At 47.2% G+C, this 15,047-nt stretch overlaps 2 protein-coding genes and 1 non-coding gene across 4 annotated transcripts; all 3 read right to left on the bottom strand.

Moving 5' to 3' along the window:
• Nucleotides 1–93: 93 nt before the first annotated feature.
• serpinf2b (serpin peptidase inhibitor, clade F (alpha-2 antiplasmin, pigment epithelium derived factor), member 2b) lies at nucleotides 94–3,570 on the bottom strand. Of its 2 annotated transcripts, none has more exons than XM_085917067.1 (9): nucleotides 3,329–3,570; nucleotides 2,879–2,949; nucleotides 2,753–2,812; nucleotides 2,112–2,328; nucleotides 1,801–1,944; nucleotides 1,540–1,728; nucleotides 1,329–1,471; nucleotides 907–1,111; nucleotides 94–823 (listed from the first exon to the last, which is right to left on the bottom strand). In XM_085917067.1, the coding sequence occupies exons 2-9, from the start codon at nucleotides 2,930–2,932 to the stop codon at nucleotides 471–473; spliced, it is 1,365 nt and encodes a 454-aa protein (XP_085773193.1). In that variant the 5' UTR covers nucleotides 2,933–2,949; nucleotides 3,329–3,570; the 3' UTR covers nucleotides 94–470. The 2 variants fall into 2 exon arrangements, with proteins under 2 accessions (XP_085773193.1, XP_085773194.1); XM_085917068.1 differs by having other exon boundaries at nucleotides 2,879–2,935.
• Nucleotides 3,571–3,896: 326 nt separating this feature from the next.
• Nucleotides 3,897–13,824, bottom strand: wdr81 (WD repeat domain 81). The gene is made up of 12 exons (XM_085916661.1): nucleotides 13,554–13,824; nucleotides 12,604–13,044; nucleotides 9,038–12,489; nucleotides 8,845–8,952; nucleotides 8,583–8,782; nucleotides 8,331–8,512; nucleotides 8,071–8,236; nucleotides 7,684–7,849; nucleotides 6,827–7,597; nucleotides 6,584–6,729; nucleotides 6,312–6,494; nucleotides 3,897–5,108 (listed from the first exon to the last, which is right to left on the bottom strand). Exons 2-12 carry the CDS (start codon nucleotides 12,963–12,965, stop codon nucleotides 4,782–4,784), a joined length of 6,063 nt encoding a protein of 2,020 aa, XP_085772787.1. The 5' UTR covers nucleotides 12,966–13,044; nucleotides 13,554–13,824; the 3' UTR covers nucleotides 3,897–4,781.
• Nucleotides 13,825–14,248: 424 nt separating this feature from the next.
• LOC147054134 (U1 spliceosomal RNA) lies at nucleotides 14,249–14,412 on the bottom strand. The gene has a single exon (XR_015066807.1). It is a non-coding gene; the product is annotated as a U1 spliceosomal RNA (small nuclear RNA).
• Nucleotides 14,413–15,047: the final 635 nt, after the last annotated feature.

Here is a 15,047-nt window from a genome sequence, read left to right as displayed (position 1 = left end):
TTATAATTTTCTGCTGACTTGACGTCTAAATGGAAGTGGGGAGGAAGGAAGGAAGGAACTAAAAGCATATCAAGACAACAAGGCAACATGACAGATTTTTCAAATTCAGCCACATTGTATTTATTTGATGTATTTTATCATGTGAAATTACACAGAATGGCTGATATGAGATTCAACTGGCCATACATTTAGACATCTGAACTAAAACTCCCATTTGAGGCATACATATTTTTTGTACTGTAATTTGGAAAGAAAAAAAAAATAGTAATCATGATTTTGCATCTACACCAACATTTTTTTTTAATAGTTTGTTCACACAATGGTGGAAATCTAAACAAATGAAACACAGAATGACATTTTTCACATTTTAATCGAGCTATCTCGTATTGTACACTTATTTTGTACAATCACAATGCTCTTGCTCTCTTTTTTTTTCTTTTTTTTTTTAACCAAGTGGCTAGAGATCGTCGCTACTTGGGTGGGCCTCCCAACGCGGGCATTTGATTCATATCACTTTGCACCTCATCTTTATCCTTGCTCTTTTTTTCTCCTCTCGGCAAAACCGGCGCGTCGGGATTGGGGTTGTTGACGACCCCCATAAAAATGGGCACTTTCGTCTTCTCCTCCACGAGAGCGAAGAGGAAGGGGTGGCTCAGGTAGAACATCGGACTGGACGAGCGCGAGATGACGACGGTGGTGGCGGCGGAGGCCTCCGCCCCCTCCTCGTTGATCTCCATGGCGGCTTTGTGCTGGATGCTGGACACCAGTAAGGGCCCGTCGGCCATGTCGGCTAGGTTGGGGCTGGAAAACATGTCTCCTAGGCCTGGTGTGGAGAACAAGATTGGTGTTGTTTTCAACGTTTGAAAGGTTGACTTCCGATTGAACTTTTGCACAAATGTGACTTACCCATTTTCGTGAAGACCTCCTGCAGCTCCTGAGCATACTCCAGCTTGAATTTGGGGATTTTGACGTGAACGACTCTTTGCTCGGGCAAACGAGCGTAAAGGCTGGAAATATTCAACTTGGGAGCAAGCGAGGAAACGTTGACGTGGCCGGACATGGGCATGATTACTAAAAAGCTCATCCCTTTCACAAATGGGAAGCTTGCGACCTGCGCGGGGGAAGAAGAAAACATGTCATCAAAATGTAAATCGATAGGTTGGAGGCAGATTTGTTTCTGATGAGTCTGAGATGAAAGCTGCGGTGTTTTTACGGCAACCGTTAAGACAACTATAGTCGTCTTCACTTGCTCGATACTCGATACTGAAAGTTGTGAAATTTCCAGTCCGACGGAGAAGATCAGCACCGATCGACGGCCGGCTCCTCACCTGGGATTCGAGTTCACTGTCGAAAAATGAACTCAAAGGATGTTTGAAATTTTCCATCACGTCCACGTTGACCATTTGTTTGTCGTTCAGGAAGAAGGCGCCGGTGGTGGTGGCCTGAGGGTCGAAGCGAGCTTCCCATTCGCCTGAAATAAAAATAGCGAGCGCTTTGCGGTTACAAAGAGCCATTTTGTCACCTGAGATGTTGATTGACCTTTAAAGTGGACGGCGTTGATGAGCATGAGTAGCATGTTGGGCGGCAACGCAGACAGGAAGTCCTTCATCTTCCCGTTGGTGGCGTTCTCCACCCAATCGTTGAGCTGCTTCAGGTTCTCCAGGACGGCCGGGTCCGAGTCGTACAGGCGTTTGGATTCCACGAGGAAGTCCTCCTTTGGAATAAAGCCTACAAAAACAAATGTAGGCTCGATTTGAAATCTACAAGAATGAATAAAAGTCTTTTTTTTTTTTTAAGGACCTTGGCGAAGGAAGATGCGGGTGGCGATTTTCAGGTCACTGTTTCGGAGCAGTGACAAGATGTGATTGACGGCATGGTGGTAGCACGTGATGGTGTTGCCGTGGAGATGTCGCATCAGCAGCTCCTCGGTCTCGTTGACGGCACCTGAGGAGAAAAGCGAGTTATGAAATCTGGGTGTCGTACCACTTCCACGTACCGCCAAGACAAACAGATGGATGAGGAGATGGACAGCCAATTATTTTGCATGGTTTTGGATTTTCAGATCGATGAATCGATGATGAAGCTAATTTGTGAGGCTGTCACAATCTTACCGAGAGCCAGCTGGGAGAGCGACAAAGCGATGCTGAAAGGCGATATGATGACATTGGGCTGCTCGGGCGTGGTCTTCAGATGCTGCAGCAGCTCCATGCCTAACTTCTGAACGGCGGCGGCGACGGCATGGCTGGCCTCCGAATCGCGGCCGATGACCGCGCAGCCCTCGTCCTCCTCCGAGTCGTCTGAGTCGGGCTCTGGCGTGCTTTCGTTTACCTAGACGGTATTTTGACAAAGGTTAATTCGGGACAGGTGTCAAAACACAAATAAAGTTGATTCAGGTTGTGTCCTAAAGTACAAGTTGAAAAAAAAAGTACAGATAGAAATGCACTTTGTACCCATTAGGTAACTTTTTTTTTTTTTTAATCGACTTTCTCACTCTAAGGAAAAAAGTTTGACCGTTTTTATTTAAACTTGACTTTAATGCTATCAAGCCGTTTGTTTCTGAAGCGTTGCTAATATTATGAACTGAGCTCGAAAAAAAAAAAAAAAGCTAAATTAGCAAATAATGACAACAACCAAAAAATGTTGCCACCAAACAATTCTCCTCAATAATTCTCAATTCCAAAATATGAATATAACTTAAATCCCAAAATATTGACAGTTAGAAAATATTTCGACTTCATTCCTTCCCACTGACCTTTTGGCTGGGATCCAGGGGCACCGATGGGGTCGACTCTTCTCCTGCCACTTGAGCATTCTGTTGACAAATGAAAATGTGAATTTGATGATATATGATGATAATGGTGGCACATGCCTGACTTACAGTCACTCCTTGGTTGTAGAGACAGATGAAGAGGAGTGTCAAGCGAAGATCCATCTCCTAACGAAACGTAGCTTGTAAAAAAATGTTTTTTTTAGTCCAGTGCACAAAATGTTCCAATTTTCGGGGTGTCACAGTACATGAGAGATTTTGTTTGTTAGTTCTTACTGGTTTTAAAAAATCGTTCTAGTCGCCCTACTTGCGGGAAACAAAGTTACCTGAAACATCAGAATCACAAACTAGATTTTAGATCAATTTCTCCATCTCAATCACATTAAATCGTACTTTGACTCCGAGAAATGTTCCAAAATCTAGAAAGCATCGAGTAGTTTAGTTTTCCGATGGGGTCGGTTTGTCAGGCCGTGGCCTCGTGTTACCAAAGATCAACAAAAGCAGAGTAGACATCCAACACGTTAACATTTTCCTTATAGTCAGCATTTTTTTTTATCTTACCTTAAATTTAAATTAATGTATAAAAATAATAAGTAAAAAAAAAACAAAACAAAAAGCTGGCGTCTTGTCCAAAAAAAGGCGCGACTGAGTGCAGATGGCGGAATTCCTGAGAGTCAAAGATTGGTTGTCGCACGGCAAACGGTTAAAGATCAACCCCCATTGATCGGGGCCTCATTGTAGCCACTATTTGTTTGTAAACGCAGCACTCCGAACCTCCAGCACGGTTAAATACCAAAAAGTGGCACAACTTGAGAAAAAATACAATTGTAACTAAACATTTTGGTTTTCTGCTGGGATATATGACAGCTCGATTGGAAACGACACTTTTTTTTGGGGAAAAAAAAAAAAATCATGAGTCATATTGGATTTTTCCCAGAAATGACGAAACACTTGGTTAAGGGAACTTTTTTTTTTGAATGGTTGTGACGAGTTTCTCAATTAAAAGTCCTATTCAAGTAGTAACATGAGAGAACACATGACGCTCCTCCGCAAACACGCCGGGGCACTTTGACCAAAATGATTCATCCTGAATGGAAATGAAAAATAATGAAACAAATCCACATTGTGACATTTTTTTTTATTTATCTAAATGATAAATAAGTGTTACCGCGGACCTCTTGATCAATATGGAACAACAAATGTGAGTTTAAAACGCGACACCACTGGGTCAATTCATGATTATTGAACTTTAGTGAGTCAAAAAAAAAAAAAAGTTACACTGACGTGTCAGGGGATTTGAGATTAGAAAAATACGATAGACAGCAGAAGCATACAAAGTAACACAAAAATCCATTTGAAGTGTGCATTTTCCTCGAATGAATGATTTTTGCCATTTCCTAAAAATGTTCAAGTAGAAAATCTTGGCGTGGACTCAGACCATTGATACGGTCAATACTGTACGGAAAACAATTTAAAAGAAAACCTTTATTAGTGGATTAAAATCATTCAAGCTTTGTATCGAAATATTGAGGTGAGGCAGGCTCGAAACAAAAACACAAAATAAAGATTTGATCTAGAAATACTGCATAGTTTAGTCAGTGCATTGGACATGGGTAAAGGGGAAGTAAAAAGGTCGCCTTTTTTTTTTTTTTGGTATGTGTCGTGGTGGGTTGTACGAAATGTACAACTGTAACATGAATAAATGTGTATCATTATATATATATTAAGAATTTGTGGGTTACATATTTTTGGGCTTTCTTAAATAACAGTTCCGCTGAGGTTTTATTTGCGTTCGGAATTGCATCCAATGCTCTCGCAGGCCATGTTTGGCCCACGGGCCGTAGCTTGGCCACCCATTTGGAATAAGACAACATAAGAAGTGGTCCCTGAGCAAGTCCATGCTGAAACAGCATCACGGACAAGGTCCAAAAAAATAATCGAGATAGATTTGTCGGATTCCCTAAAAATGCTTTTAGAAGATGTACGGGAACGTTTTCAATCGAGCGGCGCTTGTTCAAGCTAGCAAGCGGATGGCGCCGTTGTCCGAGCCCAGTAGCAAGAGCCTCTTGGTGGGCAGCACGGCCAGGCTGGTGAGCGTGCCGCGGAAGTTCTCGGAGCTCAGCTTGGTGCTGCTGACGGGGCTGAGCGAGATGTCCGCCACCGAGTACACGCCCACCTTGTTGGCCATGGTGCCCGTCACGATCTCGGAGCCGTAGAAGTCCAAAGCGTGGACCGGGTCCGATTGGGACTTGTAAAGCCGGAGGGGCTTGTGTTCCAGGTCTTTCCACACGGCGAGGGTGTAGTCGGTGGACGAGCTGATGACCAAGTTGCCTTCGGCCGCCTGGAGGGTGACACACGAGAGCCAAAGTCAACTACCAACAGAATTTCGATCGAAACTTTCGATTCATTTCATCAATTGGTTGCCGATTTAAAATGAGACCTAAATACTTTTGTTGTGTAGGAAGCCTCGTTGATTTTCGACACGTGATTGACGCTCCAGTGCAGAACCCAATTATCTTATTGCATTTTATTTTTAGCACGACCTCGGTAGTTTATGTTTTTCAAAATACAACTTTTTTTTTCTCTCTCTATTAAAAAAAAATCTGTTATCTCCTCACAACATGGTCTGCCCATTGTGCAAGTTGCATTATTATTTTTTTTTTCTCAATTGAAAACCACGTCATTAGAATCTTGAGTTTGAGACTGAAAAGAAAAATGACAAAAGGTTTGTCATCCGGTATTTCCGACACAAACGTCGCCGCTTATAATCTGAAGTCCGAGGGTGCCGAGGAGAGCCGCCACGCTCCTTCTAATGAGTAACTTGTGTCCATATTTGCATAAACCTGGACACTTTAAAAGCACAGGCACAATCCTTGACCCAATCTGGGGTTAAATAAAGTTTGCTCATCCTTTTGCTCTGTTGACAGCAGATTGGCTGGGTACAACATTCGCCCACCCTCCCTGCATCCGCGATCCTGTCAAAATAAAAGTTAGCTCTTTGATCTAAAAAAAAAAAAAAAAGACACTGATGAAGCTCCAAAATAAAACAATTTGTGACGCGAGTTCCTGACAAAGTTCTATTTCCCCATATGACATAAAATCATATGAATGACTTTGTTGCTGGCCCAAATTGAGAACAAGTACAAAGAGGAACGTTAAAAAAATATTTGATGACATCATTAAAAAAGGTCAACCAAAAAATTGACTTCAATTGTACCACTCTTGATGATGACACTCAACTTGTATTTTTAAAAAGACGGTTTTTTTTTTTTCTTTTGGCGCCTGGCTCATTTGGACTGTTCTGGCTAAATAAACCACAGGCGATGTGACCCGGGGTCCTCCGGCCCACGCCTTGTTCAAACAGAAAATATTTTCAGGGAAGTTGCAAAAAAAACAAAACCCCACACACACTCCAAAAAAATCAAAACATCTCTTTTGATTAGTATTTGAAATGGATAGGTTATAATTCATAAAAGTTCCTTCAATTCTGCCTTTTGTGCAGCAAAGCACTCGTGATTGTAATTTCTTCTTTCACTCATGATACCTTCATTTGGAGGATGTCTCCCTCGTGCGCAGGCCATCCTCTCAGCACCAGGCCCGTGCGTGCATCGAGCAGGACGATGAAGCCGGATGAGAACCCCGCCGCCACGGTGCGACCCGTCGGGCTAACGGCCAGGTATCGGATGAGCCCGGCGCTTATATTGTTGTAAGCTAGTCGGAATTCATGCTGAGAGGACACAGAGTGAAAATTCGTCACTGTCGACTTTATACTCGAGTAACTGCCGGGACATTGGTCTCGAGGGGATAATTTAGTACCTGCAATCCCGGCTTGCGGGGATCAATGAAGCGGAGGACGGAATCGGCGCTTCCGAACACCACGCTGCAGTGCGGCGCCGGCATGGTGGTGACGGCCGTAATTGGATTCTTCCCGTCCACTGCTTCGTATGAGCGGATCTGTCTCCCTGGGACCAGAAGACGTTGGCATTGAATCAAAGAGGCAAGCAAGCCTTTGTAGCTTCACATGACTTCGACGTGAGAAGGTTCCGATTTATCCCTCACCCGTATACTGGTCCCAAAGGTGGACGGTGCCGTCGCAGCTGACCACCTCCTGCGAAGCTTCCAGTTGTCCGACGTAGAACACCGACTTTCTGTGATCCGTATACGTGAGCCTGGATTCCACTTCCTGAGTTCCGTCGCCGCGGTTATAAAGCGGCCACAGCTTCACCGTTTTATCTTTACCCCCGGAGAGGAAGTAATCCTCCCCGGCCAGGGGCGCCAAACATTTGGTGGCGCCCGAGTGACCCGGGAAGCTCTGCAGACGTATCTGATGGAAGTGGAAGTGGGGGTCTTGCTGGTTAAGGCCGATTTCGTACTGCCAGTAGGCCAACCAGTTGCCCTGCAAGGAGCGTCCGCTACGAGCTAACTCCTGCTTCAGGGCGCTGTCCTCCGGAGGGGGGCCCGTCACCCAGGAGGATGAAAAAGGGGCCACGCCGACGGTCGCGCTCGAGACGGCTGAGGTAACGGTTGCGGTGGCGTTAATGGCGGCGCTATGGTTGGAGCGTCCCCAAGAACCGGCCAAACTCATGTTATGGCTAAAGACTTGGATTCGGTTCCCGACAAGATGGCTGCCAAACGTTCCCGACTCGGGGACGGGGTCTCCGAGTGGGTTGGAATTAGAAGGGGAGGGGCTGCAGCCTGACAATCGAGTGAAATCCGAAGAGGAGGACGGCGCCATGTCCGCTCTCGCGGGACTTACGCTTTGGTGGTACGAGGAAGCCAACTGCCAGACCAGCTCGTGGTTTGGAACCACTTTGCGGATCGCCATGTCGCCTACAGAAACCAGAACACACGGGGGTCTGTTTTGCAAGTCAGATGCTAATAAAAAAAAAAAAAAAAAAAAAAGAGGCGGTCCTTACCAATGAGGCAGTAAAAAGGGATATACGAGGCATGCGCCATCTCGGCGCTAAACACCGACTGCAGTTCCTCCAGGACGGCCAGCTCGTAAGTCTCACTGGAATCTTCCGGGGTGTTCACGTCCACCACCGTGACCTCCCCGACGACTCTGCGGGGTGCGCTTTCCATCTGCGGTGTGGAAGGAAAAAAAAAATGGAGAAACTTTTCTAATTGGCCACCAATCTTTCCCACTCCTTCCTCGTCAGGTACTTCAATTCCAAAATGTCCGTTTCTATTTGGAGCCACCTTTTTTATCTGCCTGTGTGCCATTTCTTATAAAGCAAGCTGAAAGCGTTCCGGAAATAAACTCGGCGAGTAAGACGCTCCGCTTGTGAATTCCAAAGTTGTACCTGAGGCCGCAGAAAATGCATCAGGGAGAAAACGGCAAAGAAGCGACGCAGCGTGTCGGCCATGTGCTGCTGCACCATCTCCCTTCCGATACGCAAGCAGATGAGAGCCATCAGGCTGAGTGTCTTCAGACACACCACGGTGCGAGTCTGCCCCCCGCTGGGGAACCTGAGCACAGCAGGAGGGTGCGAAAAACAAATCAACACACAAGGAAAACAAAAAACAAATCCTTCGCAATTGTGACTGTGAACGAGTTTCTTACCCCATGTGGGGGTTGGTGAGCAGGTCGAGGAGCGGCAGTAGCACGTCCCGATTAATTTTCATCAGCATGTCCATGAGTGTGGTATCGGAGAGGAAGATCACGATCTTCTGAGTCAGCGCCACGGCTCCTAGCAGGCTAGCTTCTTTGCGCGTGTTGAGACGCTGCGAAGACGGCGGAGACACCTGCGGGCATTTTTTGGGGACTTTTACAGTCTGTGCGTTTGATTGAATCTGCTGACTCGGCGGGATTTACCAGGTATCCGATGTACGGCAGGTACTGATAGGTGAGCACGGGTTCGCCGTAAAGCTGAGCGATGTAAATGAGGCAATCCAGCACGGACGCGGCGGTTTGGTCGCCCACTACGGGTCTTTTCTCGTAAACGCTGCCCATTCCCACGCTCTCCAGGGTGCTCTCCTCAAGTCCGGGACTGACAAAATGATGACTTTCGGGACCTGCGGGAAAAACAAGGTTGGCGCTCGTTGAACGTTTTGGAACGCTAGCTTTGTCTACGTACCGATGTAGCAATTGGTGAGCAATCTCAGAAGGTTCCTGGCCACACATCGAGACGTCACGGTCGGTCCAAGTTTGGCAGAGAGCCACCGGACGGTTTTGCAGACTGTGTCTGTGGAGAGATGTTTTTTTTTTTTAAAGTGGAATTTAAGTAAAAAAAAAAGATTTTTGAATGAATAATTTCATCACAGGCTCACCGAGAAGGATTTTTTGCTCCTTGGCCTGCGATTCCTCTGTTGGATCCTGGTCTGCCTCTTCTACCTGCTCACCCATAATCCCTTTCTCGGTTTCTTCCAGTTCCATGGTGTTTCCAAACTCGCTCTCCAGATTGGCCACGGTAGTGCCTGAAACTTCGGTGAAACCAGAGAAGGAAAGCTCCAGCTTGGAGGTTGAAAGGTCATCCGCCACTACTTTAAGATCATTGGTGTTTTCCTCCTCTTCCAGTTCTGCTCCTTCCTCTCCCTCGCTGGCTTGTTTCAGGTCCTGGCTGCTGTCAGCTGACTTAAGACTGGCTCGATCCCGCATGGAGTCGGCGTCGCCCGAGGAGATCTCGCTTGCGCTGCTTTTGTCGCTCAGCTTGCCCACGCTCAAAGACTCGTGGTCGTGGTCCTTGGTCGCCGAGTTCTGATCCGCTTGTTTCCCGCTCTCTCTCGCTGCGCTGTTGGCATAAAATTCGTTCTGAAAGTCCTCTGAGAGAAACACCTGGTCGTTGAGACTGATGCCCGAGGAGTAATCCACCAGCCCGGTGTCGCCGACCCCCCCGCTGGCCCCGCCGCCGCCACCCACGTTCCCGCCGACAGATCCAGATGAAGACCTCGCGTCGCCGGCCTGGAAGCCCTCCTCTTCCTCTTCTCCTAAAGTACAAGTCGCACTCCGCATCCCTTTGCAAGCTTCCCCGGCGGATCCGGATGTCCAGCTTTCGAAACCGGTCAGAACCAGCAGCACGTGCGGGAGCAGATTAGACAAGAAGGCCCGCAGGCCGAGCCTCACGATCAGTTGCAGGACGAAACAATCGGTGTAGAGATAGAAACGTCCCCGTAGGCAGTGAGGGTTCTCGAAAACATTCACCAGTGGTTTTAGAAGGTACTTGTTTGCATTCCTGGGGCCCAGGACTCTGGAGATGGGTTCGAATAGGTACCAAGCGGCGTAGACGGCGGTGGACTCTTCGAGCATGAGGGCCAAGACGAAGGGCAAGAGAATCTCCAGACCCTCGGCCGTGATGTTGCTTCGCAGGAGCGTTTCTAGCTGCTGCCACAAGTGGAAGACCACGTCCCTTCCGTGAAGGTTACACACCGTCTCCATCTTGGCGTGGTAGGAGAAGATAAAACGATGGAGCGCGGCGAAGTAAGACGGGAAAGGGAACGGAGTGATGAACGCGTTGAGTAACTGCGAGGGCGTCGGAGGGGGAAGGCCGTCACAGATGGGATCGTAGTCGAAAAGAAGAGGGCGTCGACACCGGTGCGTTTCTTCCGAGTGCTTCTCCATCGGTAGGAGTTTCTCAAGAGCGTGATGTAAAGAAAGCGGGACGTCCCGGAAGCCCAGAGAGAACATTTTCAAAACGGCCTGGAAACGTTGTCTGAGCGGGGCGCCCGGTTTCAAGCCTCGGACTTTGGAGGAGTAAAATATCTCGGCGATGAGGACGCCCAAGGCTTGCATGTCTCTTTCGTAGAGCCTCGTGAGGGACGGCGGCGTTCGGATCACTCCGAGCTCGTGTTCGGTGGCTCCTTCGGGGTGCAACACTTGGGCGTGCAGACTCTTCACCAGAAAGTTGTTCAACTTCTCCAGCTCTTCTAAAGGTTGTAGCGGGTTGAAGCCCTCAGGGAGAAGAATCTTGACGTCCTCTGTGGTCACGTTTCCCTCCGTGTGCTTTTTGTTGACCGGCCCACCTCTTTGGAGAACAGCGCTGCGCAAACCAGGTCCTAAAGAACTCGTGAAATCACCGGAGAAGGAAGTCGGCGAGTTGGACATGAGAAGCGCCGCATCTCCGATCTTCCCGCCCGTTGTATTGACGCCCGGTGGGACGGAGCAAGCGGCGGAGGAGTTCGACGATCCCGTAGACATCAACGAGTCCAGAGCTTCGGTAGCTTGCTCCAGGTCTTCGTCTCGGTCCACCATGGTCCAGCCGCTGGTTTCACAACCCGTGGACTCAGGCACCAGTCCATCCACAGAATCGGCCGCCGTGTCGATTTGCGGGATATATAGAGAAGGCACGTCGAGGGCGGCGAGACCGACGAGCGGAGGTTCTGCCGGGGCGTACTGGGAAGTGGATAAACGAGGCGGGTGGGGCTGGTCAAATAACTGGACCACACCAAAGGTGGTCAGATGGGTGTGGTTGTCCACTAAGTGCAAGCACACGTTCTTGGCCTTGACTGCGTCTTTGCCCGACAGCTTGTAGCCAAAATTAAGGTCGATCCAGTGGTGGAGGTTCTGAGACACCTCTCTGCTCTCCAGGAGGCGCCGATGGACTTCGATAAACTCCTCGTAAGACTTGCACCAGGAAGGCACGTCCAGGTCCGGCATGTCTGGGTGTATCGATCGGAAGATGGATGGGTCCGTGTAGAACTCGGGGATGCATTCGTCGGGGGTCCAGCTCTGCATGCGCTCCATACTGGAGGGGTATTCATTGGGTTCCCACTGGGACCTCACGTGACTGCACAAAACCCATTTGGGCGTCTGCCGGGCTTTGTAGACGTAGTACGTGATGTCTGAGAGAACGTCCGATACGTGATGAGGTACGTGGAGGTGGTCCGGTTGACCGGCCGCCCCGCTACTGTCTCCCCCGACGCCGCTGCCCACCGCGGCCGCCAAAGCCTCTTTGGTCATCTCGTAGGTAAAGTCCAGTTGCTTATCCCCCTTGTTGAGTCTGAACTTGGATCTTCGGAGGTCCCGGAATTTTCCAAACGGCACTGTGAAATCCACCACCCACGGCAGCACCGGGTGGTAATTTGGGTCTCCCTCTCGTCGCCCCGCCAACCTGTTGAGCTCCATCAAGTAGCAAAAGTTACTGACCCGCCCGTGGACCCAGTCGAGAACTAAAGTTTTCAGATCGTCGAAGCAGTCCTTGCAAAGAATTTCGTTCGAACGTGCGTCGGCGCTCGGCGGGAAACTTTCGGGAGCGTCGGCGCCGGGAGAGTCCAGTTCCTCATAATGGGCCAGGTTGATCTTAAGTCGGCTACAGAGCTGCTCGTCTACGGCTACGTCCAGCGGGGAGAGGTCCCCGCAGGACAGACCGGCAGCGTGGCACGCCTGCATAGCTGTTAGCAGCTGGTAGACAATAAACAACACTTTGGCGTGACTGTTGGCGAGCTTGGCCGGGCTGAAGGACACGATGTCGTGGAGTGAATACTGCGTGTATGGTAGAACCACGTAGAGCATATCCGCCGTCTCCAGCAAACATTCCGCCGATAGAACATTGGGACACAAATGCTCCCATTTGGACTTGGAAGAAACGGACGAGAGCGACGGTAAGATGTTTTCCTTTTCTTTGGCCGGGGAGAGAGACGGTGAGACTTTTTCACATGACATGAATGTATTGTTGAAAAGTTTTTGAAGGGCGTGTCGGACGGCGTCCGCAGCCACCACGTGCATTTGTTCGCTAGCTCCGGCGTACGGCTGCACGAGTCTGGAGTGAGCTTCACGCCATAGATTCCTGGAGGAAAATAATGAAGAAAAATAAAGTCAGGCAGTACGACGAAATATTTGGCTCGGTTCTCATATTGACATCTAAGTCGAACGTTAAAAAAAAAGACACGTCCTTCAGTACCTGACGTTATGCAGCGACACGTGCTGCATGGTGCTAACGTACGACTCCTTTGTCGACGAGTCATTCAGTTGAAGACACGGATCTCGGACCAGTCTGTAGCTCAACTTGCTTTTTCTTAAACCTTGCACGCACACTCGCGTCCAGCCGGGAGGCAGCTTAGCCTGGGAACACTGAAGGTATGTGCGCAATTCCGCTTCGCTGATACTTTCCAACCGGAAGAAACGTAAGAGCTTCCTCTCCCGGAGGGCCACCAACCAACGCACGGGCACCAGAGCGACCAGCTCCTGACGACGCGGCCCCACGCTCAGCTGCCGCCGGTCGATCCCCAGGTCCTTTTCCACGGCGCCCACCAGCCAATCCATTGTGACGTGCTCAGTGCTGCTAAGTGTTTTTAAGTCTCTTTAACCACAGCGGTACATTTAATAGCTTCTCACACATGTCCTGAGAAGATAAGAAAGAAAAGAAAAAAAGAAAAGGAGGTGATCGTAGTACAGTAGCCACATGAGGTCACATGATACGCTGTAGACATTCACTTGTATTGCGTTGAGTCATTGAGGTCATTTCCTACTTCTTTAAAAAGAAATCTGGTGTATATATTAAACATAAAATACACTGTATGGACTGTTGATTCCAATTTCCTCATCAGGATCATTTTTTTTTTAATGAATATATTTTTAAATATTCTAAAATGTATTTTATCATTTGTTTTGTCTATAAGCAAAGACCCACCCAAGACTGAACTTAAATTATGCAACCTCACTCAAACACAATATAAATGATGAACTTTAAAGTCACACTTATTTTTAAAAAATGCATTTATTTATAAAAACGAGAAACGAATTAACATGGACGTCAATTCATACAAACCAAACAGTCGCGTTAAGCATGAATATAGCACGCTTTAATGGACTTGGCACACCAAAAAAAAAAAATTATAAAGATGAACTCACCTGGAAGATCTTTGGAGTTCTTCACGGCTTTGTCGAACGTCCCAGCTAGCGTCAAGCTACCGACAGCGAGTCGTCTCAAACTTCGGCATTTTGAGTCTGTTGTGATATTTGACTGCCTAAAGTAAGACCAGGCCCGAAGGGCGATGGCTGTCAGCGCCGTTTGCTGCGGTATGAAGACGTGTGTCAGCAACCAAACGTCGTCCAACTTGTCAGCCTTCCTGCTGAATGCGAGTCGGGGGCCATGTTTGGAGAAGCGGCATGTCACGTGACACAACACCAACCCAGTGTCATGTGACTCACGTGACCAGTAAGAAGCGGCAAATTTTGCCCTTGCAGTGTAAAAAACAAAAAGAATATAGGCTTTGCAAACATATCTGCATATATTTGTATTTAGCTAAAACCGGAAAGCAACCAAAATGTACTCAAATAATCATGTTTGTTATACTATTGTAAAAATATTATTAAAACGGATTTTATCCAGGGACGGTGATAGGAAGTGATTTCGTCCCGTCATAAATACGCGTAGTGCCGATTTAGCTCCAACTGTATTTTACTTAGCATTTACTAGTTTATTTAATACAGTTTTAACGACGCACATTGGGTAAACACATTCTTTAAATACTGACCACAAGAAACACGATTAGCCCACTAGTGTTCAATAAGATTAGTTTGATTGTTCTTTTTGACAGATCGATCAGGGGAGAGCGCGAACGCAGTCCCCCACTACCAGAAATTATGCAATCGAGATTCCCACATTTGGGGAATTCGCAGGGGTCAGCACGACCGGAGTGCAATGGCCGAGCCTCGCCCTGGGTGAACCACCTTCTTGATCATGGTATCTCCCTTGCCAGGTAAGTATGAGTTGTACATGTCGCCGGGCCTAAGTCTTTACCACACACACCATCTTCAGTCGCGGTCTATTTTGCCTCAAACGTGTGAGCACACTCAGTGGATAAAACAGTATTCGTAGAACTATTTAATAGTACTTTTTGTCATTATGTTATCAAACCATTATAAATTAAGATTAAAAACAATAATTTTCATATATTGTCCCAGCATGCATTGCTTCTTTTCCAATTGCTGCTGCCATCTAGTGGTGCAAGGGCATTACTGTACAGGTTTTGATCAACCACCAGGATAGAAAGTCTACATTTGGGAATCTACATTTGTAAATATTAATATAAACACCATCCATTGTAAATAATAATTATAATATATAATAATAATAATAATAATAATAATAATATAATTATTTCCATTCAGATCTTTTCTCAAATTATGATTTAGTATTCAATAAAAATCTCAGCCTTTTCCACTGAAAACGTATACTACAAAAATTCATTTTAAATATTACACGGATATTTTCGATGTAATTAATGACAAGTAAAACAATTTCATGTAAAGTGTTTTTATGAAGAGATCAAGTACATCCTCATGAGACTAAGAATAATCTCATCAAATATATGAGGTCAAACGCAGACGTCTTACAATTTT

This window comes from Syngnathus leptorhynchus, chromosome 7 (assembly GCF_054491065.1).
Source record: "Syngnathus leptorhynchus isolate UIUO chromosome 7, UIUO_Slep, whole genome shotgun sequence".
NCBI classification, from domain to species: domain Eukaryota; kingdom Metazoa; phylum Chordata; class Actinopteri; order Syngnathiformes; family Syngnathidae; genus Syngnathus; species Syngnathus leptorhynchus.
This window is presented reverse-complemented; position numbering and strand designations above follow the sequence as displayed.

Bases quoted from the DNA above. Each gene is read 5' to 3' on its own strand.
- wdr81 (XM_085916661.1), bottom strand. From the start codon at position 12,965: ATGGATTGGCTGGTGGGCGCCGTGGAAAAGGACCTGGGGATCGACCGG. The intron at 12,490-12,603 runs GTACTGAAGGAC...ATTTTCCTCCAG, and splicing joins GTGTCGCTGCATAACGTCAG to GAATCTATGGCGTGAAGCTC. The intron at 6,495-6,583 runs GTACTAAATTAT...GTGTCCTCTCAG, and splicing joins CCCGCAAGCCGGGATTGCAG to CATGAATTCCGACTAGCTTA.
- serpinf2b (XM_085917067.1), bottom strand. From the start codon at position 2,932: ATGGATCTTCGCTTGACACTCCTCTTCATCTGTCTCTACAACCAAGGA. The intron at 2,813-2,878 runs GTAAGTCAGGCA...ATTTGTCAACAG, and splicing joins TCTACAACCAAGGAGTGACT to AATGCTCAAGTGGCAGGAGA. The intron at 1,472-1,539 runs GTCAATCAACAT...TTTTTATTTCAG, and splicing joins CAACGCCGTCCACTTTAAAG to GCGAATGGGAAGCTCGCTTC.